Source organism: Hylobates moloch, unplaced genomic scaffold, assembly GCF_009828535.3.
Source record: "Hylobates moloch isolate HMO894 unplaced genomic scaffold, HMol_V3 SCAFFOLD_14, whole genome shotgun sequence".
Lineage (NCBI taxonomy): Eukaryota > Metazoa > Chordata > Mammalia > Primates > Hylobatidae > Hylobates > Hylobates moloch.
In genome coordinates this window covers 3,597,661-3,624,614 of record NW_026652289.1, presented here as the reverse complement: position 1 = coordinate 3,624,614, position 26,954 = coordinate 3,597,661, and the positions used below count along the sequence as shown (strand labels likewise).

General features: G+C 47.9%; 1 protein-coding gene across 1 annotated transcript in view; it reads left to right on the top strand.

Annotated features, from left to right (window-relative positions):
- PDE9A (phosphodiesterase 9A) overlaps positions 1-26,954 on the top strand; it is a 178,394-nt gene that overhangs the window by 128,397 nt on the left and 23,043 nt on the right. The window contains exon 18 of the mRNA XM_058427844.1: positions 2,990-3,141. Coding sequence (XP_058283827.1) covers positions 2,990-3,141 — 152 coding nt within the window. The remainder of the gene's footprint in view (positions 1-2,989; positions 3,142-26,954) is intronic.

Below are 26,954 nucleotides of genomic sequence, written 5' to 3'. Positions count from 1 at the left end.
TGTCTCCTCTCTCCCCTCCCTCCCTTCCCTCTCTTTCCTCCTCTGTGTCTCCTCTCTCCCCTCCTTTCCCTGCCTCCATGACCTCGAGCTTTTCCTCTCCTTAGTCCCCGGAGCAGCTGCACTGAGTCAGTAGTTTCTGAGCCTGGCTGGTCCTCAGCCTATCTGTGAACACTGAGACACACTCCGGCCCTGAGATTCAGATTCTGTAGGCCTGTTCTGGTTGCCAGGTCTGTTTTGCCAAGCTGTGTGTTTCTGGTGCAAGGCGTAGAGTGCGCGCTCGATGGCCTCCTGGGTGCTGGCATCTGCCCATCTGCATCTGCATCTGATGCATGTGAGGTGACATGAATGGAAGCAAGAGTGTGGGGCGGGAGGCCCTAATTGTTTCAGGGAAGTGTCCCGGCTTGGAAGTGGATTCTTGCAGCAGCTCTGGTCTGGTGGAGAAAGTGGAGAAGGCAGCCTGGGGATGTGGCTGGGTGGGGAGTGGGCGCAGGAACAGAGCCGGCCTGCATGCTTCTTCTCTCCCTCCATGGACATAAGGACAGTGAAGTACTGCCCATACCACCGCATCCAGGCATTTCACCCACCCTACACCTGAGAAACTGAGCTGAAAAATGAATTTGTGCTGTCCACCCACCGCGTCAGAAAGACGAGGGACAGTGATGCCTAGTGTGGGTCACCAGAGAGGACCACAGGGGACCCCTAACCTGCTACAGTTGTGCTCTAGTCATTTGTGTCTTGGCATTAGGGGCACTTTAAACCATCAAATTAACAACCTCACCATAGTAACAACCTGTTCAACATCCAGGACATGCTAATTAGCTCACAGTTAAGCCCCTTTCAACCTTCACACTGTCTTGGTTGTCAGGACCGCCAAGTCGCCCTCCCATGCCTGCTCCTCATCCCTGTCCACTCTACAAGCCAGCTGTAAAAGCCCTGCCCCCACCCTCTGTGTCGGTCCATGGTCACCACCCTGTCACCTCCAGCATGTCATGCCTCCGTGGTGGGTGTGGGGGCCCCACCCGAGGCTCCCAGGCATTTCTCTGATGGCTGATGAGCCTGATCTTTGATTTTTGATCTGCTCACTGGCGATTCGGCTTCCTCTTCTGTGATGTGGTGGCCTCTGCCCACATTCCGCTGGGGCAGTTTGTCTTTTCCAAGTTGATCACAGTTTGTTTTTTTTTTTGGAGACAGAGTCTCTGCTCTGTCGACCAGGCTGCAGTGCAATGGCACCATCTCGGCTCACTGCAACCTCCACCTCCCAGGTTCAAGCGATTCTCCCGCCTCAGCCTCCCAAGTAGCTGGGGTTACAGGCACCTGCCATCGTGCCCAGCTAATTTTTGTATTTTTACTAGAGACAGGGTTTCACCGTGTTGGCCAGGCTGGTCTTGAACTCCTGACCTCAGGTGATCCACCCGCCTCGGCCTCCCAAAAGTGCTGGGATTACAGGCGTGAGCCACCTCACCCAGCAATCAGATCACAGTTCTTTTTAAATTCTGGATTCCAATCCCTTGCAGTTAACTCTATGTCCTATTACATCTTCTCCTGACGGGTGGTCCAGGAGGCTACAACAGGCTGAAGTCTGTGTGTCCCACAAATTCCTATGTTGAAATCCCAACCCCCGAGGTATTAGGAGGTGGAGCCTCTGGGAGGTGATGAGGTCATGAGGGGAGTGTGAGACTGGTCCCCTTGCAAAAGGGACCCCAGGAAGCTCTGTTCTGCCACATGAGGATGCACACGAAGGCAGCACCGCCTGCAACCTGGAGCAGCACCCTCCCCAGAGCCCGACCCGGAGCAGCACCCTCCCCAGAGCCCGACCATCCCACCCCGATCTGCTTCGGACCTCCAGAGCTGAGGCAGCCCAGGCTGCAGGGCAGAAGCCCCACTCTCCAGCCCCCGCCTGCGCTGCGTAAGGCGGCCGCCCTTCCTCCGCCCCCTGTCTTCCGGGTCTCTGCTTGCGCTGGTTTCCTGGTGTTGCTGTAACAATTGCCCACCGAGCACCACAGATTCCGTCTCTGACAGCCCTGGGCATCAGGAGCCCACAGGCCCTGCCACAGAACTGAAGCCAAGGTGCCAGCTGGACTGCTTCCTTGCCAGGGGCCTGCAGGAAAATTCATTTCCTGGCCTTTTCTGTGGCCTTGCCCATGGCCTCTTCCTCCAGTTCCAAGCCCATCATTCCAACCTCTGCTCCTATCATCCCCTCCCCTCTCCTTCGTTCCCTCTCCACTGCCTCTCCCTGCCCTTCCAAAAGGACCCGAGATGACACAGGCCCATGGGGCAGTCCGGGACAGCCTCCCCCGCTTCAAGTCCGGGATTTAATCACGTCTACAAAGTCGCTTTGGCTGTGGGAGCCAACGCTCACACGTTCCAGGAATTAGGACCAGGAAATCCTGGTGGGAGGGTGGGGGCAGATTCTGTCCTCCACCTGGCTGGGGGACCAAGTTGGCAGCGGGGCCTTTCCTGACTGCCCTGTCAGAAACTGCAGCACCACCCTACCCCACTCCACACCACCCTACCCCACTCCACCCCACCCATTTGTTTGAAACAAATGCGTACAGCCAGTCATGGTAGCTCACGCCTGTAATCCCAGCACTTTGGGAAGCCAAGGTAGGTGGATTGCTTGAGCCCAAGAATTTCAGACCAGCCTAGGCAAAATGGTGGGACCCCCATCTCCACAAAAAATACAAAAATTAGCCAAGCATGATGGTGTGTGCCTGTAGTCTCAGTGGGAGGCTAAGGGAGGAGGACTGCTTGGGCCTGGGAGGCAGAGGTTGCTGTGAACTGAGATCGCACCCCAGTGCTCCAGCCTGGGCAACAGAGTGAGACCCTGTCTCAACAAAAAAAAAAAAAAAAAAGAAAAGAAAGAAAAAGACAATAAAATAAAAGAATGCGTACAGTGCTGTTGTTGGGTAGAGTTCTGTGAATGTGGAGAGGGTCATGTAGATTGACAGTGTGTTGAGTGCTTCTGCGTCCTTGTTTGTTTTATGTCCAGCGACAATGGCAATGGTCTTTCACTGAGGGCTGCAGCCCCTGCCAAACAGTCATCTCCATGCAGCCATCTGCTCCACATCCAGGTGTCTTTCACTGAGGGCTGCAGCCCCTGCCAGACAGTCATCTCCATGCAGCCATCTGCTCCACATCCAGGTGAGTCTCCTCTCTGCCATTTCAGACCTAAGGGAAGGCAGGAAAGGCACAGCTGCCTGCTCTCCCTAGCCCTGGAATACTGAGTTCTCTGCCCCCTACCCACAGCTTTGTAAATAGTCTCATTACTAAATTTTCCTCAGTGACCCAGTTTTCCATGATATCTGTGGCCCACTGTGGCCTTATCTTATGATAGATATCCCAGGGGGCTACTGCCATTACCTAGGACTCCTATGGAAGAAATTCCCACTGAAAATGAGCTCACAGAGTGAGTCCATTAGGCTCTGGCTGTAGTAAGATGCATAACAGAGACTTCCATTTCCTCTTAGAATGTAGAAAACTGCAAAGAACATTGTTCCCACACTAACAATGAGAAGAGTCAGATAATCCTTAACACCACTGGAGAGGTGAATCACAGGGGAACAAAGTGAACTGAATTCCAAAAAGGATGGGCCCCTTCAAGCAGAGAGAGAGCACATGAACTGCTTTATTTTTGACAGGTTTCAAAGAAAAAAATATTCAGTAACACTTGTGTCTTTTTTGGTTTTGGGGTTTTTTTGTTTTGTTTTTTTTTTGGGGGGGACAGGGTCTCACATCTCACTCTGTCACACAGGCTGGAGTGCAGTGGCACAATCATAGCTCACTGCAGCCTCAACCTCCCGGGCTCAAGTGGTCCTCCCACCTCAGCCTCCCGAGGAGCTGGGACCACAGGCGTGTGCCACCAGCCCAGCTAATCATTATCTTTTAGAGAGATGGGGTCTGGCTATATTGCTTGAACTCAGGAGGTGGAGGTTGCAGTGAGCCGAGATTGTGCCACTGCACTCTAGCCTGGGCGACAGAGGGAGACTCTGTCTCAAAAAATAAAAATAAATAAATAAACTGACTTAGCAGGATTCTTTGCTAAAGCTGGACTTTACGAGAAGTGCACGGATGGTCCTAAGAGAAGGTTCTGGAGCTTGACTAAATTTTGGTCGAGCAGATAATCTTATTACAGAGTATAGAAGAAACAGTGGCCACCATATGGATGGACAAGAAAGATTCAGGAAAATTCTTAAAGGCGGGCCGGGCACGGTGGCTCACACCTGTAATCCCAGCACTTTGGGGGGCCGAGGCGGGTGGATCACGAGGTCAGGAGTTCAAGACCAGCCTGGCCAACATGGTGAAACCCTGTTTCTACTAAAAATACAAACATTAGCTGGGTGTGGAGGCGCACACCTGTAATCCCAGATACTCGGGAGGCTGAGGCAGGAGAATCGCTTGAACCTGGGAGGTGGAGGTTGCAGTGAGCCGAGATCGCACCATTGCACTCCAGCCTGGGCAACAGGGCGAGACTCCGCCTCAAAAAAAAAAAAAGAAAAAAAATTCTTAAAGGCCAATTTGTGTGACAGATGCGAAGAGCTGGGGGTCCCACACAGAAGGGGATCTTGCACTCACTTGTAAACGCTCCACCGTGGGCCTTTAAGAAAGAGTGGGGACTGGCCAGGTGCGGTGGCTCACGCCTGTCATCTCAGCACTTTGGGAGGCTGAGGCAGGTGGATCACGAGGTCAAGAGTTTGAGACCAGCCTGGCCAATATGGTGAAACCCCGTCTCTACTATAAATACATAAATTAACTGGGTGTGGTGGTGCACACCTGTAATCCCAGCTACTCGGGAGGCTGAGGCAGGAGAATTGCTTGAACCCAGGAGGTGGAGGCTGCAGTGAGCCTAGATCACGCCTCTGCACTCCAGCTTGGGCAACAGAGCGGGACTCCATCTAAAAAAAAAAAAAAAAGAAAGAACAGGGACAGGGCAGGTGATGACAGACAGCCCTTGGTGGGTGACATGGATGTGTGGGAGCGGATGGTGCTGGGGCAGATAGGAGCCCCACCTGCTGCTCCCTGGACACTCTTACAAGCAGAAGAGGAGCTGCTGAGGAAGGCACATTAAACCATCTGGCTCCCAGGGCATAAGCAAAGCTCCATGGATTCTAGGGCAGAAGAAAGGGAAAATCCCATCTGCCATCAGTTAATTTAGAAAGTTTATTTTGTGAAGGTTGAGGACACGCCTGTGACACAGACTCAGGAGGTCCTGAGGTAAAGAAAGGCAGATTTGGCCAGGTGCGCTGGCTTCATGCCTGTAATCCTAGCATTTAGGGAGGCCAAGGAGGGCGGATCACCTGAGGTCAGGAGTTCGAGACCAGCCTGGCCAATGTGGTGAAACCCTGTCTCTACTAAAATTACAAAAATTAGCCAGGCATGGTGGCATGTACCTGACAACATATGCCCAAGGTGGTTGGGACACAGCTTGGTTTTATACGTTTTAGGTAGACATGAGACATCAATCAATATATGTAAGAAGTACATTGGTTCGGTCTAGAAAGGCAGGACAACCTGAAGCAAAGGCAGGAAGACTCGAAGCTGGGAGGTGGCTTACGGGTCACAGGTGGGTGAGAGAGTTGCATTCTTTTGAGTTTCTTATTAGCCTTTCCAATGGAGGCCATCAGATATGCATCTATCTCAGTGGTGGCGGTGGGGAGGGGGGGGCATTGAATAGAATGGGAGGCAGGTTGGCCCTAAGCAGTTCTCAGCTTGACTTTTCCCTTTATTTATTTAGTTAGTTAGTTAGTCAGTTAGTTATTTTTGCAGCAGAGTCTTGCCCTGTCACCCAGGCTGTAGCACAGTGGCAAGATCTTGGCTCACTGCAACTTCTGCCTCCTGGGTTCAAGCAATTCTCCCTGCCTCAGCCTCCCAAGTAACTGGGACTACAGGCACGTGCCACCATGCCCAACTAATTTTTGTATTTTTGGTAGAGACAGGTTTCGCCATGTTGGCTAGGCTGGTCGGGAACTCCTGACCTCAGGTGATCAGCTGGCCTCAGCCTCCCAAAGTGCTGAGATTACAGGCGTGAGCAACCACGCCCAGCAGACTTTTCCCTTTAGCGTAGTGATTTGGGGGCCCAAGATTTATTTTCCTTTCACACCATCTTGTTTCCAGGGCATAAGCAAAGATCCACTGATTACAGGGGAGAAGAAAGGGCAAACCCTATCTTCCCCAGGGAAGGGATGGAAAATTCTCTTCCTCCAGGACCTTGGCAAAAATCCACCCCCACTGAAGGAAGGGTCAAGGGTGTGGACATGGGGCCAGATGGGAAACTGCCATCCAAGACCAACCACAGAGAAAAGGTGCTGCGAGGCGCCACACAGAGAGGAGAGCAGGGATGCTTGGAGAGGGCATCCCTCTGAGCTGCAAACCTGCAGGGACAGCTGAAAGCTGGGGGCAGGACGGTGGATAGGAGCCTGAGAAGGACCCCCCGGCATGAGGTGGCTGCCTCCCACAGCTGGAGGAATTTGAAGTCTCCAGTGCAGTGCACTGAGATGACCATAACAACAACAAACCCACACCCAGCCCAACTGCTGACTAGATGGTGGTCTCACTGCCCCCACCGAGAACCTGGAGAAGATGAGACAGGCCAATTTCCAGGCGCAAGGAGTCTGCCTACTTGTTCTAGTGATCACCAAGAGGGCACTGTAGATATCTCCAGCTCTAGTTGTGGATTTGTTTATTTCAATGTTTTATTCTTTCCTTTTTTTTTTTTTGTATATTTTGAAGCTCTGTTGTTAGGTATATACACACATAGGATTGTGATGTCCTAATGAAGACTTCATCGCGGGTGCAACTGGCTGGGGCCAACATCATGGCCAGTAAAAGAATTTACCGACCAGGCGCGGTGGCTTATGCCTGTAATCCCAGCACTTTGGGAGGCCGAGGTGGGTGGATCACCTGAGGTCAGGAGTTCGAGACCAGCCTGGCCAACATGGCGAAACCCAATCTATACTAAAAATACAAAAATTAGCCAGGCATGGTGGTGGGCACCTGTAATCCCAGCTACTCGGGAGGCTGAGGCAGGGGAAAATCGCTTGAACCTGGGAGGTGCACTCCAGCCTGGGAGACAGAGTGAGACTCTGTCTAAAAAAAAAAAAAAAAAAATTACCAAGACAGTTGTAGGTAAAGAAAGTCAGATTTGGCCAGGTGCAGTGGCTTCACACCTGTATTCTTAGCACTTTGGGAGGCCAAGAGGGGCGGATAACCTGAGGTCAGGAGTTCGAGACCAGCCTGGCCCTGGCCAACATGGTGAAACCCTGTCTCTACTAAAAATACAAAAATTAGCCAGGCATGGTGGTGGGCACCTGTAATCCCATCTACTCAGGAGGCTGAGGCAGGGGAATTCCTTGAACCTGGGAGGTGGAGGTTGCCTTGAGCCGAGATCACGCCATTGCACTCCGGCCTAGGCAACAGAGCGAGACTCCATTTCAGAAAAAAGAAAAAAAAAAAGGCAGATTTATTAGAGAAAGTACAAAGATGCGTTGCAAGGATGCAACAGGCAGCACAGCAGAGAATGAGCTGTCTGCAAAGAGGCAGGGGCTGGAGGGAGGTTCTGTAGGTTCGTGCTGCAGGGGCTACATGCTGAGCGAGGTAGTTGTGCCAGAGGGTTGCCTGTGATTGGCCATCTCTCAGAGTAATTCTTCTCTGTCACCTGGGACCTCTTCCTCATTGTTGCTTACTTACCTTATCAGGACTCCACAGACTTGACCCCTTGATCTTTATGCAATATCCCTCTTTATCCATAGTGTCAACCTAAACAGAGAGGGGCTTTCTAAAAGAAGCTGAAGTCTATTTGGGATTGGAGCACTGCCGTGGAAACCCGTACACCATCGTACACTCTGTGTTACTCAGGGAGGTAAAGGAAGACGACGGGAAAATGAGGAGGATCACATCATTGTTTTGAGATAATTTTCCTTGGCTACAAAGACCAGTAACAAAGGTGGCACCAATCCAAGGTTGGGCAGGCAGTGGCTGGGCTGATGGCCTTGCAGAAGGACCTTTGATGCGAGGTTGCAATGGCCCTTTTGCAAGGCTGTGGGTTTTGCATTCTTCTGGGATAGCTGTGCTGTCAGACATTCATGCTGGAGAACCCTCTCTTCCTGGTCTTCTCTGGCTTCTCTGCCTAGGCTTTTTTTTTTTTTTTTTTTTTTTTTTTTTTTTGAGTTTGTTTTTGTCTTTTTGCCCAGGCTGGAGTGCAATGGCGCAATCTCGGCTCATTGCAACCTCCGCCTTCGGGTTCAAGCAATTACCCTGCCTCAGCCTCCCGAGTAGCTGAGATTACAGGAATGTACCACCACACCCGGCTAATTTTGTATTTTTAATAGAAACAGGGTTTCTCCATGTTGGTCAGGCTGGTGTCGAACTCCCGACCTCGGGCCCCTCGGCCTTCCAAAGTGCTGGAATTACAGGCGTGAGCCATTGCGCCTGGCCACAAGGTTTTTTGTTTTTGTTTTTGTTTTTGTTTTTAACACAAGAGATTCCATTTTGATTCTGACAACTTTCACACTGGTAACATTTCTTGTACCAAGCTTTGTTTAATATGAATATTGTGCTCCAGCTGATTTTATGGTGTGTGTATGCACAACATACCTCTTCTCATCCTTTTATTTTTAACCTATTGTGAAAGGAAAATAAATCTTGGGGCCCCCAAATCACTAAGCTAAAGAGAAAAGTCAAGCTGGGAACTGCTTAGGGCCAACCTGCCTCTCATTTTATTCAAAGTCATCCCTCTGCTCACTGACACAGATGCATATCTGAATGCCTCCTTTGGAGAGGCAAGTCAGAATCTCAAAAGAATATAACCTTTTGTCTCTTATCTATAAGTGGCCTGGAAGCCCCCTCCCGGCTTCCAGTCCTCCTGCTTTTGCTCTGAGTAGTCCCGCCTTTCCAGACCGAACCAATGGTCATCTTGCCTATGTTGATTGATGTCTCATGTCTCCCTAGAATGTATAAAACCAAACTGTGCTCTGACCACCTTGGGCACCTGTCGTCAGGACCTCCTGAGTCTGTGTCACGGGTGCGCATCCTCAACCTTGACAAAATAAACTTTCTAAATTAACTAAGACTTGTCTCAGATTTTCCAGGTTCACACTATGTCTTTATACTTAAAATGAGTTTCCTTTAGATAACATATAGGTTAAAAAATAGCATCCATGAACCACGAAACAGGTTATTATTTTTAAAGGAGAATCTTTTAAAGCAAATAAAAATGTTAGCTATAGTTATTATGATTCATTGTCATAAAATATTTGACATAAGGATTATACAGTAAAGCAGAGACCAGTGCTGTAACACAGAAGATAAAGATTGAAAAAGTAACGAAAACTTTAGATAATGTCAACAAAAAGACTCAAACTTTGTAAAATACTTTAAGACATTTATTCTGAGCCAAATATGAGTGGCCATGGCCAGTGACGCAGCCCTCAGGCGGTCCCCAAGGTGGTCGGGGGACAGCTTGGCTTTATGTATTTTAGGGAGGTGTGAGACATCAATCAAATACATTTGATAAATAGATTGGTTTGGTTCAGAGAGGTGGAGCAACTCAAGGGGGTGGGAGGGGAGGGTGGGGGACGGGGCTTCCAGGTGAATGTAAACGTTTTCTAGTTGACAATTGTTTGAGCTTGACTAAAGACCTGGGTTCTAGTAGACCAGGTGCGGTGGCTCACACCTGTAATCCCAGCACTTTGGGAGGCCCAGGCAGGCAGATCACGAGGTCAGGAGATCAAGACCATCCTGGCTAACACGGTGAAACCCTGTCTCTACTAAAAAATACAAAAAATTAGCCAGACGTGGTGGTGGGCGCCTGTAGTCCTAGCTACTCAGGAGGCTGAGGAAGGAGAATGGTGTGAACCTGGGAGACGGAGGTTGCAGTGAGCCGAGATCGCGCCACTGCACTCCAGCCTGGGGAAAAAAAAAAAAAAAAAAGACCTGGGATCATAGAAAGGAAATGCTCAGATTAAGATAAAAGATCGTGGAGACCAAGGTTCTTCTGAAGTCTCATAGTAGCTGCTCTTAGAGACAATCGATGACAAATGCTTCCTATTCAGACCTTTAAAAGGTGCTAGACTCTCGGTTAATGTCCTCAGGATTGGGAGGGCCTGTAAAAAAAATCTCTGGCTATGTGAATAGAGATTCTTTACAGAAACAGATCTTCCCCTACAAAGGATGGCTTTGCAGGGCTTTTCAAAATACAGCAAAGAAACATGTTTTGGGGTTAAATATTTTTATTTTTTTCCTTGTCTTATAATGTTATGCCAGAGTCAGATTGGAAAGTCAGTAATGATATATAGGGTTAAATAAAACCATCTGATGAGAATTTATGGTTTGCAAGGCATGACTCCCCAGACCCCTTCCATAGGAATTTGGGCAAGATAAAAAATCAGAGCTTAGTCCTCAAAAAGTTTAAGAAAATAGAGTAAGGAGCTCTAACATGCATTTTATAAAGAGAAAAGGGAGAAAATGAAAGAGACAATATTCAAAGATAAGAGAACTTCCGGGCCAGGTGCAGTGGCTCATGTCTGTAATCCCAGCACTTTGGGAAGTCAGAGTGTTGTAAGTAAAGTTTTCGGTGTCACGAAAGAAATTTTCTTGTGATTCTCAACAAGGCAAGTAACTTCTACAGAAGGGTGCGCCCTTACAGATGGAGCAATGGTGAGTGCACACCGGGACAAGCGAGGGAAAGGGGTTTTTATTTCTGATGCACATGGTCCCTACTGCTGTGTCTTTCTCCTGTTGGCTAGGGTTAGACTGCACAGGCTAAACTAATTATGACTGGCTAATTTCAAGAGAGTGATGAAGTGAGTGGTTTGGCCAAAACAAATGGTAATGAAATGAGTCAGGGTGGAGAATGAATCGGAATGAGTCGGTGGAGTAGGTAATTAGAATGAGTCAAGGTGGAGAGTGAGTCCGGGTGGAGCAGGGAATTGAAAAAGGTTGCTTTACGAGGAAGTGAAGTTTAAAAGTAGAAGGCAAAGAATTGAACATACTGACATATTAATTCTTTGAAGAGAAATTTAGAATTCATATTTAAAAAAAGCAGGAGGATTGCTTGAGTCCAGGAGTTTAAGACTGGCCTGTGCAACGTAGCGAGTCCTCATCTCTACCAAAAATTTAAAAAAATTAGCCAGGCATGGTGGCCTGCACCTGTAGTCCCAGCTGCTAGGAAGGCTGCGGTGGGAGGATCACTTGAGCTCTGGAGGTGGAGCCTGCAGTGCGCCGTGATCGCTCCACTGGACTCCAGCCTGGGTGACAGTGAGACCCTGTCTCAAAGGAAGCAAAGGAGAACTTCCAGACTTGGGGTAAAAAAGTGTCCATTGGTTGGATACTATGTTTCGCTGCTGGTTAAAGTGAAAATAAGAGTGATTTATCTTGATAGCATGAACATGACAGAGGCTTATTTTTTCTCATGTTGAGAAGTCTGAAAAGAAGCAAACATGAGGTCAAATATTAAGCCACTCCTGCAGCTCCTCCAGAGCCTCAGAGCCACCTCTTTGGTGGTGGTGGTGGTGGTGGTGTTTGAGGTGGAGTTTTGCTCTTGTCGCCCAGGCTGGAGTGCAATGGTGCAATCTTGGCTCCCTGCAACCTCTGCCTCCCAGGTTCAAGCAATTCTCCTGCCTCAACTTCCAAAGTAGCTGGGATTACAGGCACGCGTCGCCACACCCGGCTAATTTTTGTATTTTTAGTAGAGACGGGGTTTTTGTCATGTTGGCTAGGCTGTTCTCAAACTCCTGATCTCAAGTGATCTGCCTGCCTCGGCCTCCCAAAGTGCTGGGATTACAGGCATGAGCCACTGCGCCCGTCCGGAACCACCTCTCTGAATCGTCAAGGAAGCTGACACTACCTTGCGGTTTCCTAGAGTTTCCTTTAGACTACAAAATACGGTGAGTTGACCAATTGTACCTTGAAAACCTGAAGGCCAGGGGTTGTATCTTTCACAAGCGTCCATGTGAAGAGACCCCCAAACAGGCTGTGTGTGAGCAACAAGGCTGTTTATTTCACCTGGGTGCAGGCGGGCTGCGTCTGAAAAGAGAGTCAGCGAAGGGAGATAGGGGTGGGGCCGTTCTATAAGATTTGGGTAGGGAAAGGAAAAAGGGGGGTTGTTCTCTGGTGGGCAGCAGTGGGGGGGTCACAAGGTGCTCAGTGGGGGAGGTTTCTGAGCCAGGATGAGCCAGGAGAAGGAATTTCACAAGGTAATGTCACCAGTTAAGGCAAGGACCGGCCATTTTCACTTCTTTTGTGGTGGAATGTCATCAGTTAAGGCAGGAACAGGCCATTTAAATATCACTTCTTTTGTGATTCTTCAGTTACTTCAGGCCATCTGGATGTGTATGTGCAGGTCACAGGGGATATGATGGTTTAGCTTGGGCTCAGAGGCCTGACATTCCTGTCTTCTTATATTAATAAGAAAAATAAAACATAATAGTGTTGAAGTGTTGGGGCGGCGAAAATTTTGGGGGATTGTATGGAGAGATGATGGACGATGTTTCTCAGGGCTGCTTCGAGCGGGATTAGGGGCGGTGCGGGAACCTAGAGTGGGAGAGATGAAGCTGAAGGAAGATTTTGTGGTAAAGGGTGATACTGTGGGCTTGTTAGAAGAAATATTTGTCGTATAGGATTATTGGTGATGGCCTGGATACGGTTTTATATGAATTGAAAAAAGAACGGAGTAAGACAAGGAGAAAAACAGGTATTAAAGGACTAAGAATTGGGGGACCCAGGACATCTAACTAGAGAGTGCCTAAGGAGGTTCAGCATAGCCCTGCCAGCAAAGATTATTTATTTACTTTAAGAGGGAGTTAAGAGTGGTGGTTTAGGGATAGCACCAGGAGATATCAGCTGTGCTGGCTTGGAGAAACAGTGTAAACCTCAGTGTAAACAAGATCAGGGCATGTATGAGTAGTTGAGAACGGTGAATAGGAGTATGACTAGACAGAAGATAGTAGGGCTGACAAGTTTTGGTTTTTTTTGTGTGGGGGGAGGGTGCCGCAGTCCAAGTTAGTCTGGTGTCTGGAATGAGACTGGGACCTAATAAAAAGGAGCGTCTATACAGGAGCTCAAATGGGCTGTACCTTGTAGCATTCTGAGGACAGGTCTGACTTCTGAGAAGGGAAAGTGGTAAAAGTATTGTCCAGTCCTTTTTAAGTTGGTGGCTGAGCTTGGTGAGGTGTGTTTTTAAAAGACCATTAGTTCACTGAATAAGAGCCTGAGAAACTGCTTGGGTGATTTGACTAATAAAGGCTGGTCCATTATAGGACTGTATAGAGATGGGAAGGCCAAACCGAGGAATTGTGTCTGACAGAAGGGAAGAAATGACCGTGGTGGCCTTCTCAGACCCTGTGGGGAAGGCCTCTATCTATCCAGTGAAAGTGTCTACCTAGACTAAGAGGTATTTTAGTTATCTTACTCGGGGCATGTTGAGTAAAGCCAATTTGCCAGTCCTGGGTGGGGGCAAATCCCTGAGCTTGATGTGTAGGGAAGGGAGGGGGCCTGAATAATCCCTGAGGAGTAGTAGAACAGCAGATGGAACACTGAAAACTTATTTCTTTGAGGATAGATTTCCATGATGGAAAGGAAATGAGAGGTTCTAAGAGGCGGGCTAGTGGCTTGTACTATAGCATAGCCTGCCTTTGCTGGTGTGTGGCGATTAGGCCTGGTGGAACTGCCATCAATAAATCAAACATGATCAGGGTGAGGAACAGGAAAGAAGGAAATATGGGGAAATGGGGTGAATGTCAGGTGGATCAGAGAGATACAGTCATGGGGGTCAGGTGTGGTATCTGGAATAATATGGGAGGCTGGATTGAAGTCCGGGGCAGGAACAATGGTAATTGTGGAAGACTCAACAAAGAGTGAGTACAGCTGAAGGAGCGGGGGAGCAGAAAGTATATGTATCAGGTGTGAGGAGGAAAACAGATTTTGTAAGTTATGAGAACTGTAGAGGGTGAGTTGAGCATAGTTTGTGATTCTAAGGGCCTCTAAAAGTATTAGTGCGGTGGCGGCCGCAGCACGCAGATTTGAGGGCTAGGCTAAAACAGTAAGCTCAAGTTGTTTGGATAAAAAGGCTACAGGGCGCGGTTCCAGTTCTTGTGTAAATTCTGACTGCACAGCCCTGCACTTCAGCTGTGGGTAATGAAAAGGGTTGGGATGAGTCAGGGAGAGCTAGGATGGGGGCAGTCTCTAAAGCTGTCTTCAAGGAATGGAAAAGAGGAGTGGGGAAAGGATTTAGGATCTATGGGGTCAGCTAGGTTTCCTTTTGTGAGTTTATGTGATGGTTTTGTTAGGATGGCAAAACCAAGTATCTAAAGTCGAAAGTATCCAACCATGCCTAGGCCTAGGAAGGAAAGGAGTTGTTGTTTTGTAGAAGGTGTTGGGGTTTGAGAGATCAGTCGGACATGATTGGCAGGCAGAGCGTGTGTGTTTTTGTGAGAATTACGCTGAGATAGGTAACAGATGAGGAAGAAATTTGGGCTTGACTGAAGTAATGGGGGCTGGCTGTGAAGCCTTGTGGCAGTACAGCCGAGGTAATTTGCTGAGCCTGATGGGTGTCAGGGTCAGTCCAAGTGAAAGCAAAGAGAGGCTGGGATGAAGGGTGCAAAGGAATAGTAAAGAAAGCATGTTTGAGATCCAGAACAGAATAATGGGTTGTGGAGGGAGGTATTGAGGATAGGAGAGCATATGGGTTTGGCACCATGGGGTGGATAGGCAAAACAATTTGGTCGATAAGGCACAGATCCTGAACTAACCTGTAAGCCTTGTCTGGTTTTAGGACAGGTAAAATGGGGGAGTTGTAAGGGGAGTTTATAGGCTTTAAAAGGCCATGCTGTAGCAGGTGAGTGATAACAGGCTTTAATCCTTTCAAAGCATGCTGTGGGATGTGATATTGGCATTGAGCAGGGTAAGGGTGATTAGGTTTTAATGGGATGGTAAGGGGTGCATGATCGGTCTCCAAGGAGGGAGTAGAGGTATCCTATACTTGTGGGTTAAGGTGGAGGGATACGAGAGGAGGATGCGAAGGAGGCTTTGAACTGGGGAAAAGGGTGGCAATGAGGTGTGGCTGTAGTCCAGGAACAGTCAGGGAAGCAGATAATTTAAAGTGTCTCGGCCTAGTAAGGGAACTGGGCAGGTGGGGATAACTAAAAAAGAGTGCATAGAAGAATGTTGTCAAAGTTGGCACCAGAGTTTTAAGAGGTTTAGAAGCCTGGCCGTGAATACCCACAACAGTTATGGAGGCAAGGGAAACAGGTCCTTGAAAAGAAGGTAATGTGGAGTGGGCAGCCTCCATATTGATTAAGAAGGGGACGGACTTATCTTCCACCGTGAGAGTTACCCAGAGCATCTGTGATGGTCCTATAGACTTCCGAGGCGATCAGGCAGTGTCAGTCTTCAGCTGCTAAGCCGAGAAGATCTGGGAAGGAGTCAGTCAGACAGCCTTGGGCCAGAGTTCCAGGGGCTCTGGAAGTGGCTGCCAGGTGAGTTGAACAGTCCGATTTTCAGTGGGGTCCTGCACAGATGGGACACGGCTTAGGAGGAATCCTGGGCTGTGGGCATTCCTTGGCCCAGTGGCCAGATTTCCAGCACTTGTAGCAAGCTCCTGGGGGAGGAACCCCTGGCAGCTGTGGTTCGGCATTTGGAGTTCTTGTGTGCTGGAGATGTGGCTGGGGTTTGTTTCACAGTGGAGGCAAGAAATTACAACTCAGAAATACGTTGCTACTTGGCTGCCCCAACTCTATTATTGTACACCTTGAAGGTGAGGTTAATTAAGTCCTGTTGTGGGGTTTCAGGGCCGGAATTTAATTGTTGGAGTTTTATTTAATGTCAGGAGTGGATTGGGTAATAAAATGTACATTGAGAATAAGACAGCCTTTTGACCTTTTAGGGTCTAGGGATGTAAAGCATCTCAGGTGTAGGGACCAGCCCCACAGGGTCGGTGGGTCTCTCCCCGTGTGCGGCCATGAGAGAGCGTAGAAATAAAGACACAAGACAAAGAGATAAAAGAAAAGGCAGCTGGGCCCGGGGGACCACTACCACTAAGACGCAGAGACCGGTAGTGGCCCCAGTGTCTGGCTTCGCTGTTATTTATTGTATACAAAGCAAAAGGGGCAGGGTAAAGAATGTGAGTCTTCTCCAGTGATAGGTAAGGTCACGTGGGTCACGTGTCCACTGGACAGGGGGCCCTTCCCTGCCTGGCAGCTGAGGCAGAGAGAGAGAGAAGACAAAGAGAAAGACAGCTTACGCCATTATTTCTACCTATCAGAGACTTTTAGTACTTTCACTAATTTACTACTGCTATCTAGAAGGCAGAGCCAGGTGTACAGGATGGAACATGAAGGTGGACTAAGAGCGTGACCACTGAAGCACAGCATCACAGGGAGACGGTTAGGCCTCCGGATAACTGCGGGCAAGCCTGACTGATGTCAGGCCCTCCACAAGAGGTGGAGGAGCAGAGTCTTCTCTAAACTACCCGAGGGAAAAGGTGACTCCCTTTCCTGGTCTGCTAAGTAGCCGGTGTTTTTCCTTGACACTGAGGCTACCGCTAGACCATGATCCACCTGGCAATGGGCATCTTCCCAGATGCTGGCATCACCGCTAGACCGAGGAGCCCTCTGGTGGCCCTGTCCAGGCATAACAGAAGGCTCGCACTCTTGTCTTCTGGTCACACCTCACTATGTCCCCTCAGCTCCCATCTCTGTACGGCCTGGTTTTTCCTAGGTTATGATTATAGAGCGGGGATTATTATAATATTGGGATAAAGAGTAATTACTACCAACTAATGATTGATGATATTCATATATAATCATATCTATGATCTATATCTCGTATGACTATTCTTGTTTTGTATTTTATTATACTGGAACAGCTCGTGTCCTCGGTCTCTTGCCTCGGCGCCTGGGTGGCTTGCCGCCCACACTCAGGGTTGCTACCGAACAAGCCATGAACTGGGCTGGGTTTTTCATATTTGATGAAAAAGAGCCTAAATGCTAACTGATTTTGGGAGAGGTTGGATAAAGAAAAAGCATTAACCTTGACTATGCCTTTAGCTCCAGCCACCGTTTTAAGAGGAAATTGCTGGGTAGGTGGGGGAGGGCTAGTCGCAGAACGAAACTGTAAGCTGGACTGGGTGTGAGGAGGGGAGGTGATAAAATCATTATAGGGTGGGGGAGCAGAGGCTGAGGAAGAATTGGGACCTGGCTCAGCCTGGTGAGGAGCAGCCTGGGGAGGAGGGGAGAGGTCAGATGGGTCTGTAGAAAAGGAGGATTAGAAAGACTCAGCGACGCTTGGGGTTGGGACTGAGAGGACAGGCGGGAGGGAAAGAAGGAGGATTTGGGACGAGTCGCATTGGGAACAGAGGCTAGGGAGGGAACAATGTGTAAAAGAACGCATGGACGTCAGGCACCTCAGACTGTTTGCCTATTTTACGGTAAGAATTATCTAGATCTTGTAGGATGGAAAAATTGAAAGTACTGTTTTCTGGCTATTTGGAACCACTGTTGAGTTTGTATTGAGGTCAAGCGGCATTGCAGAAGAAAATAAGGTGTTTAGGTTTAGGTCAGGTGTGAGTTGAAGAGGTTTTAAGTTCTCGAGAACGCAGGCTAAGGGAGACGGAGGAATGGAGGGTGGAAGTTTACCCATAGTGAAGGAGGCAAGCCCAGAGAAAAGAGAGAGTAGAGACATGGAGAGAAGGGGTGGGGGGTGCTTGCCCCCAGGAAACTGGAGAAGGGGTAGAGACAGAGAAGGGGTCGGGGGGGGGTTCTTGCCCCCCAGAAAAGCAGTACTTGCCGCTAAGGGTGAAGGACCAAGGCAGGCATCCCATGTGGTCAGACACCTCTGAAATGTGGGTGAATAATCAGGCAGCATCCCCACGTGATTAAACACCAAGGGAAGATTGTCTTCCCAAGTGTGTGACCGGCACCAGAGTTTTGGGTCCATGGATAAAACACGTCTCCTGTCTCTAAGAGAAAAGGAAAGGAACTGACATTAAGAGAAGGGAGAGATTGAAGTGTGGCGCCAAGATTGAAAGGAGAAAGAGGTTGAAGGATAGTGAGAGAGGTTGGAGAAGAGAGTAAAAAGAGGCTGCTTACCTGATTTAAAATTGGCGTGATGTTCCTTGGTCTGATCAGTCTGAGGACCTGAGGTCGTGGGTGGATCTTTCTCACGGAGCAAAGAGCAGGAGGATGAGACTGATCTCCCAAGGGAGGTCCCCCGATCTGAGTCACGGCACCAAATTTCACTCGCGTCCGTGTGAAGAGTCCATCAAACAGGCTTTGTATGAGCAACAAGGCTGTTTATTTCACCTGGGTGCAGGCGGGCTGAGTCCGAAAAGAGAGTCAGTGAAGGGAGATAGGGGTGGGGCTGTTCTATAAGATTTGGGTAGGTAAGGGAAAAAGGGGGGTTCCCTGGTGGGCAGCAGTGGGCATCATGAGGTGCTCAATGGGGGAGATTTTTGAGCCAGGATGAGCCAGGAGAAGGAATTTCACAAGGTAATGTCATCAGTTAAGGCAAGGACCGGCCATTTTCACTTCTTTGGTGGTGGAATGTCATCAGTTAATGTAGGAACAAGCCATTTAAATATCACTTCTTTTGTGATTCTTCAGTTACTTCAGGCCACCTGGATGTATACGTGCAAGTCACAGGGGATATGATGGCTTAGCTTGGGCTCAGAAGCCTGACGGTATCTAATCCACTTTGCTATACAAAGGCATGAGATTCCTACTGTCTTTCCAATCCTTTGAGTGGATTCCTGGGATGCACATTACATGCTCATTAAGTGCTTCTTTTATAATGCAATGGCTTTCTTCCTCTTCTACTTTGTGGAGAGGTTTTCTGAGTTGGGAGGGGGCTTTGTTTCTGATTCTGCTTCCCCAGCACAGTCTTGCCTGGTAGAGCAGCTCTCCCATTTGTCAGAGTTTCAAGTCCTTTTATGTTTCTGCGTCAGTTTCCTTAATATGTGGCATTGTGGAAACAAGCAAAGACCACCTGCCTAAGACCACGCACGTGCCATGTATTCTGAGCCGGCTCTAGCGAGGGGGCCGCCTCCACCACCTGCATTTGGCAGAGACTCAGGGAAGGCATGGGGGAAGCTTGGTGATGGACGACAGACCCCAGGGGTGCCCGGATGAGGCCTTTTTCAAAAGGAAGCTGGGCAGGCTCGTGGGAGAGGACATCCTAGGGGTGCATATTTGACTTTCTCTAGTTAGTCCAAAATTGGAAGCAGGGATAAAAATGAGGGAAGCTGACAGTTATTAATCAAATCATGGACAGTTTGGACCAATTGTTAGAGGGGTCATTGTTTGGCTTCCTTGACCAGTTACCTATGGTAACAGGCTTCCTACAGAGCTGACTTAGAGGAGGCTGGCTCCCGGGGCTGGTTACAGGGGATCCCAGGTTGGTTTCCTGAGCTGGTTGCACAGATTATAATTCAGGGTTCTGTTTTTATATGAGGTCTGACCATTGTTCATTTGTATATTCAGTTTCTCAATATTTGCCATCAAGGTGACCTCATGGTCCTAATGTAGCAGGACGAGCCGCGGACAAAACCCCTCAGACACCGAGATAGTGAAGGGAGTGGCTTTAATCAGCTGGGAGCATCGGCAGGCTAGCATCTTAAAATCTGAGCTCCTCAGGTGCTCAACTTCTGTCCCTTTTAAGGGTTCACAACTGTAAGGGGGTCTGTGTGAGAGGGTTGTGATCGATTGAGCAAGCCAGGGGGTAAGTGACAGGGGCTGCGAGCACCAGTGGTCAGAGTGAAACAGAACAGAAGGGGGGGTTTCACAGTGTCCTTCTATACAGTGTCTGGAATCTATAGATAACATCAGTTGCTAGGCCACAGGTCGAATTTTAACTACCAGGCTTAGGTCAGGCAGGCCCAGGCCTGGTTTCGGGTCGGGTTCCTAGGCGCCATCCTACCTACCTTTAGTTTTGCTTCTCTTTCTTTTTCTGAGTATAAAACAATATAAAACAATATGAGAGGGTCTCTCTGTTCCCTCACTAATGTGGTAGGAGTTATTAAGAAATTATTTTAGGCAGATAGGAAAAGATTTCATCTCTTTTAAAGCAGCTCCAAAAATGTTTCTTGTCTAGAAGGACAGCAGGGTGGAAACCTTTGATATGCAAATGGAGGGTATTAGAAACTGGGTCCACCCAACATGGCAGTTCTCACTGTCCTCTTGCCCTTGCCCCCACATGTGCCTGGCAACATGGCCGCCCCCACAGATCCCCACGTGTGTAGAACATCATGGTGCCCTGCATTTGCATATTAAAAGGCTAGGGTGGGGAGGGTCAGCTTTTTCACAGGCCACATGAATGACATGCCTGGTCAAACCAATGACCTGAGCCCTGTGCAAATCAGACACCGCCTCCTACTGCCTCTACATAAAACTGGCTGGTATCCATCCCCCTCCCTCTGTCTCCGTATTGGGGAGCCTCTTCCTTCTGCCTTTTCTTTCTTGCCTATTAAACTCCCTGCTCTTTATAGCCATTCCACGTGTGCCGCTGTCGTTTTATCTAAATTGCGCAAGACAAGAACCTGGTGTTCCTCCACTTGTTGGAGCCGTATCACTAATAGGCCACTGGAGATCCAGCCATTGTGACCACATTCCAGGCAGGAAGAAGAAAGCAGAAGGCAAAGAGCACACCTCCCAAGTGAATCCCTATACAGGACTCTTTTAATGAGGTTCCACCCAAATACATTTGCTTCCATCTCTCTAGCCCTCTCTGCCTTCAAGGATGCAGAGAAATATGATTCGTTTACTGGCACAAATCATGCCCCCAAAACAGGACTTCTGTTGAAGGACAAAGAGACGCTGGATATTGCACAGGGAACCAACAACCTTGTTCACAACTTCAGCCTGAAAAACTAGAAAAATAGACCCAGGAGGAAAAAAACATTTATGAAGAATGCATCACTGAATATCATCTTGAATGTATTCTTCAATATGAAATAATTGTTTTCAGACAATTACTTTAATAAAGGATTGATCAGAATTCTTCACAGTCACGATTATGTGCTCAAAATATACTCTTCTGAGGCCTTCTCAAATCCCCCTGTCTTTACTCCCCACACACCCCATCTCCAGGGCACTAAGGCAGAGACAGAATGAAAGGTCAGTGTGCTGATAGAAACACAAGTTGACAACCGCCCAAGGAAAACGAATTAGTTCAAAGAAGCAATACATTGGGAAGTTGGTCATTTGGCAAATTGGCTCTTCCAAGAATTGGCTTTTTGCAATTGCCCTACAGCAAGTGAGTGAGAAAAGCAAAAGCCCCATGGGATGGGGAGGCAGATCTTCCCTAAAGACTGCAGGGGGCCTTCATGGGGGGCCAGAGATCCTCTTCCAAGTTCGGTGAGGTCCCAGGGACTGGAGCCTTGAGTCTACCACAGAGTAATGGCTCCCTTTAAACTCTATCATCTGTAGCCGCTGGAAATGATTAAATGAAGCAAAAGCTGAAAATCACTGAGTTCAGGAGAGACTGTGTCCTAAAGACACGCATGTTTGAGACTGGAGTGTGCTCCAGCAGCCTGGGAAGCAGGGGCGCCTCGATGGGGAACCACATTACAGGAGGGAAGGGGAAGAATAAGGGCCTTAAAAAGCCTTTCACAGCTCTCCAGGGTGGGCAGCTTTTAATCCAATGCATCAAAAGTTCTCAGGAAATGAGAGCAACAATTATGTGAAGGACCCAAATGCTGCAAACACACACATGCACACCTACAGGCACACACAGGCACGCACACACACATACATACACATCACAGGTACATGCACACACAGACACATACACACATGCACAGGCACTCACATGTACATACACACATGCACGGGCATGCACACAGGCATGCACACACACACAGGCACACACACGCACACACGCACAGGCACGCACGCACACTCACATGCACACACATGCACAGGCACACATACACATACACACACTCCACTGCCTTTCCTTCCCTGGGGTTTTCCATTTCCCCTGCTGCTAGCAGTGGATCAGAAGATGCTTGCTTTCCGTTTGCGCTGAGATTTGCTCCTCACTTCTCTTGCTCTGGAGCTGTGACGTCCTGGGGAAGCAGCCCTGGGCAGCAGTTACCCTCCCCTGAGCGAGCTGTCAGTCCCCCTTGCAGAGGACACACACAGTGTCCTCCTGCCTCTCTCCACAGGAAAAACAAAATTGTCATTCCTCCACCAGAGATTCACTTTTCTCCATTAGGGAACTGTCCATTATTAAAATGCAAGGTGGTGACCGCCAGTTGACAAAAGGATGGACAGTGCCTCCTAACCCTCCCGGGAGACTGGGAAATGGGAAACCCCAGGGAGGGAAAGGGAGGTGGTGCCGGTCGTGCTTTTTGATTCAATCGGAGCAAGAATAGTTCAAAGGAGGGATAGAAAAATATTGGGTTGGAAGCTTTTTAAAAAACAAAAAGCAAGCATGGATGACTAGATGAGTCATTGACAATTTAATGGGAATTAGCTCCTCTAATCATTTCTAATTGCAACTGACAAGAAAGCGTTTTCGTGCAGAAGAAAGCAGGTATTTTGCAAGGGTGGAACCCTGGGTGATTCTGTTTGGGAATTGCTGACTGGAGTGGGAAGGGACCGCCAGGGGTGACGAGGAAACACTTGGGTGGAGGCCGCAAAGGAGGCTCCCAAGCCTCAGCTTCGGGCTTTCCCGCACAGGGGCCTGCTGCCCTGGTGATCTCCCTTGGGCCAGCAGGGACTCTGGACTCCACCTCTACAGCCAGATAGCTGGGTTTACATTCAAAATCTATTCTTTGGCTGGGCACAGTGGCTCACGCTTGTAATCCCAGCACTTTGGGGGGCTGAGGCAGGCAGATCACCTGAGGTCAGGAGTTCTAGACCAGCCTGGCCAACATAGAGAATCCCCATATCTACTAAAAATACAAAAAAAAAAAATTAGCGGGCATGGTGGCGTGCACCTGTAGTCCCAACTACTTCGGAGGCTGAGGCATGAGAATCACTTGAACCCAGGCGTTGGAGGTTGCACTGAGCCAAGATCATGCCGTTGCATTCCAGCCTGGGTGACAGAGCGAGACTCTGACTCTATTTAAAAAAAAAATTGATTCTTCACTTAACCTCCTGGGCCTCAGCTGCCTTCATTAAAAGGGGTAGGAGTCACATCAACTCGTTGTGAAGATTAAATGAAATCATGAATGTGCACCCATGCAGGGGTAGGCAGACATAGGGCACCCATGGAAAAGTCAGCTCTTACTGTCCTCACACAGTGGGAGGGAAATGTTTGGTTTCTGAGGGTTTTTTTAAATTTTTTTTTTTCTTTTTTGAGACAGTCTCTGTCACCTAGGCTGGAGTGCGGTGGTGCTATCTTGGCTCGCTGCAGCCTCCACCTCCAGGGCTCAGGTGATTCTCCCACCTCAGCCTCCTGAGTAGCTGGGATGACAGGTGCATGCCACCAAGCCCAGCTAATTTTTGTATTTTTTTGTAGAGATGGGGTCTCATTGTGTTGCGCAGGCTGGTCTTGAACTCCTGGGCTCAAGCGATCCACCCTCCTCAGGTTTCCAAAGTGCTGGGACTACAAGTGTGAGCCACCGCACCCGGCCATTGTTTTATTCTAGACCAGATGATGCCCACCTCCAGGACTGCCTCTGTACTGACCACACTCCCTCTTGGTATGGTCATCCATGGGTCAGATGTTTGGTCTTGCATAAAAATATGTCTATGTGTGGTAAAATATATACTGTATAACATAAATTTTATGATTTTCACTATTTTTAGTTTTAGGGACAAACCGCTCCAAAAAGCTTCTTGGTACTGCCAACACTCCCCCCAAACCTCTCCGTGCTGCCCACCCTTCCCCGAAAGCTTTTTACATTTTTAAGCCCTTATCTAGGCGCCACGGTGAAGCCAGCAGACTTTACCTATCAGGCCTTGCTACGATAAACAAACCCCAATTACAAACCATCCGGATCCCACAGTGGGAGGTCCTGAGAAGCATAAACAAACTTTACACCCTCCTGTAAGTTCCTTCATCTAGCTGCTACCATAAATGTCACAAGGTGATATATGGCAAAGTTAACCAACAAACGACCCCAGGGTCTCTCTCCCCCATATAAACCCCTCATTTTGCAAGCTCAGGGCTGCCTCCTCTGTCTGTAGTGGGGCAGCCGGCAGGTTAATAAAGGCTTGCCTGAACTTGGGTCGCTCTCTCTTGTCCTTTCTCTCAGCTAACCTTACATTCAGGTGTATAGTTGTCAACTGAGAAAAATGACGAGACAAATCTCAATGATTTTAGGAGACTTATTTGCCAAAGTTAAGGACACACGGCCGTGACACAGCCTCAGGAAGTCCTGATGACATGTGCCCAAGGTGGTCAGGGCACAGCTTGGTTTTATACATTTTAGGGAGACATAAGACATTAATCAATATACGTAAGAAGTACACTGGTTCCATCCGGAAAGGCAAAGGCTTCTGTAAAAAGTAACAGTAGAGGTTCCTCTTCAAAGACTTTCCTCCCCATCTAATTAGGAATAAATAGTAACTTCTCTTAGAAGCAAAATTTATTCAAACACCTATGCTCCTAAATATTTGCCCTGGCATGCTTATACTGGTCCAAGCAAGCATTAGGTCATAGCCTGTTCCTCTTCCTTATTTAAAAGTTTTTTTTACCTTTCTCAGCATTCCATAAGTTACTTCCTCCTTCCTTTGTTCTCCTCTACCTTTGCCTCTTTTAAAAAGTTCTAAGTTGCCAGCCAATCGGGACAAATACAGAATGTGAGGTCCTGTTCCAGCCAATGGAAACCGGACACAACAGTAGGGTGGACGCGTCAGGTTATAAATGACCCTGTCTCCTTTGTTCGGTGTACTCTCATGGCAAAACTGCTGGTGAGTGTACCTTTTCTAAGGGAAGTAAAAATGGCCTTACTAAATAAATTAAATTTATGTTCAAGTGCTATTTCTCTTTTTTTTTTTTTTTTTTGAGACAGGATCATGGATAGGGCCCGGCTGGCGCCGAGGCTGGTGTGATCTCGGCTCACTGCAGGCTCTGCCCCCCGGGGTTCACGCCATTCTCCTGCCTCAGCCTCCCGAGTAGCTGGGACTACAGGCGCCCGCCACCTCGCCTGGCTAATTTTTTGTATTTTTAGTGGAGACAGGGTTTCACCGTGTTAGTTAGGGTGGTCTCGATCTCCTGACCTCGTGATCTGCCCGCCTCGGCCTCCCAAAGTGCTGGGATTACAGGCGTGAGCCACCGCGCCCGGCCTCAAGTGCTATTTCTTTATGGCACTGGGAGCAAGCATTTCAAACACTTCCATGTCACAGGTAGGTGAGAGACAAATGGTTGCATTATTTTGAGTTTCTGATAAGCCTTTCCAAAGGAGGCAATCAGATATGCATCTATCTCAGTGAGCAGAGGGGTGACTTTGAATACAATGAAAGGTAGGTTTGCACTGAGCAGTTTCCAGCTTGAATTTTCCTTTTAGTTTTTAGGGATTTTGGGGGCCCAGGATATTTTCCTTTCACATTTCCCCCCTTTTCTTCTTTAAAATCTTTTGGAGAAAGCAGTTTAGAAGAAAATGAATCTCTGATCTTAGGTTTTATATGATTTCTTATGGCTAGGACAGTTTATTCCTAGATGGGTAGGTCCCAAAAGCTCCTTTTCAGCAGGTTGTGAAGTCTCATGTCCTGTGAAGAGAAAATAGGGGGAGGAGGGGAGAAAAACAACAACAAACAAAAGAACAATCCTGAAAAATTGATATAGGCCACATTACTCTGAAGTCTATACATCAGTAGGCAGGTATGAAAGTGGCTTATGTATGTAAATATGTTGCTGTTATTTTCTTCTGAAGTTTCAGTTGTCTGGTTTCAGTTCACAGGGCTTTAAGAAAGCACAGCTTAGTTTTCAGTGGCTCCAAATTAGAAAAAAATTGAAAAAAAAGGAAAACAATTTGAAAACATTATTTTCTGTAATGAGTATACCAAATTGTTAAAAGTACACTAAATTGTTAAAAGCTGTCAATAGTTTAAAAGAAAAGTCCTAAGACTCTGAAAAACAGAACAAAGGATCAGCAAACATTTTAAGCAAAAAGTCAAAAAGATTAGTTCAGTCCATACAGGTAATTCCTGTTCTGCTTGATACTCATGAACATTTTAGCTCTCCATGAGTCCTGAATGCTTTTCCTCTATTCTGATGTCACAATCTCCAAAGTTATCAGAAACCTGCATTCAAGAGCACCTGGTAGAGTTTTATAGCTCATTATAAAACCATCATCTAAATAGGACCAAAATAAGACAACAATTGTTCATGAATGACAAAAAATTTTAGGACAGCCATAGTCAAAGACACAATTGACAAGGAAACTTGTTACCTCTATGGCACACAATAATTTTAACATAACAATTATGATTATTTCTGATAATGTACACTAAGTTATATCAGAGTTATAGGAATTTCCCAAAATTTTGGAACACATACCAATAACATATTTATACAAATACAGCCCAAAGAAAACCCAACACCATTTCATATTTGACAATGCTTCCTGTATAATTTTTGTACTAAATAAGCCAAATTATGTCATTGTTTTGACTTTAGGGAACCTAATATCTTAAAGGATTAATTAGGTCAGAAAAAGACATAATTTATCATTTGATTTTGGAAAGTTTGTCAAATATGAAAGGTTTAAGACACTTGATATCACAAAGTAGGATCCCAGGTCACTGTAAATCATTCATGCCTGTAATCCCAGCACTTTGGGAGGCTGAGGTGGGCAGATAACCCAAGGTCAGGAGTTCAAGACCAGCCTGGCCAACATGGCGAAACCCCATCTCTACCAAAAATACAGAAAGTAGGTGGGTGTGGTGGTGGACACCTGTAGTCCCAGCTACTCGGAGGTTGAGGCAGGAGAATTGCTTGAACTCAGGAGGTGGAGGCTGCAGTAAGCTGAGATTGCACCACTGCACTCTAGCCTGGGCGACAGAGCAAGACTCCAT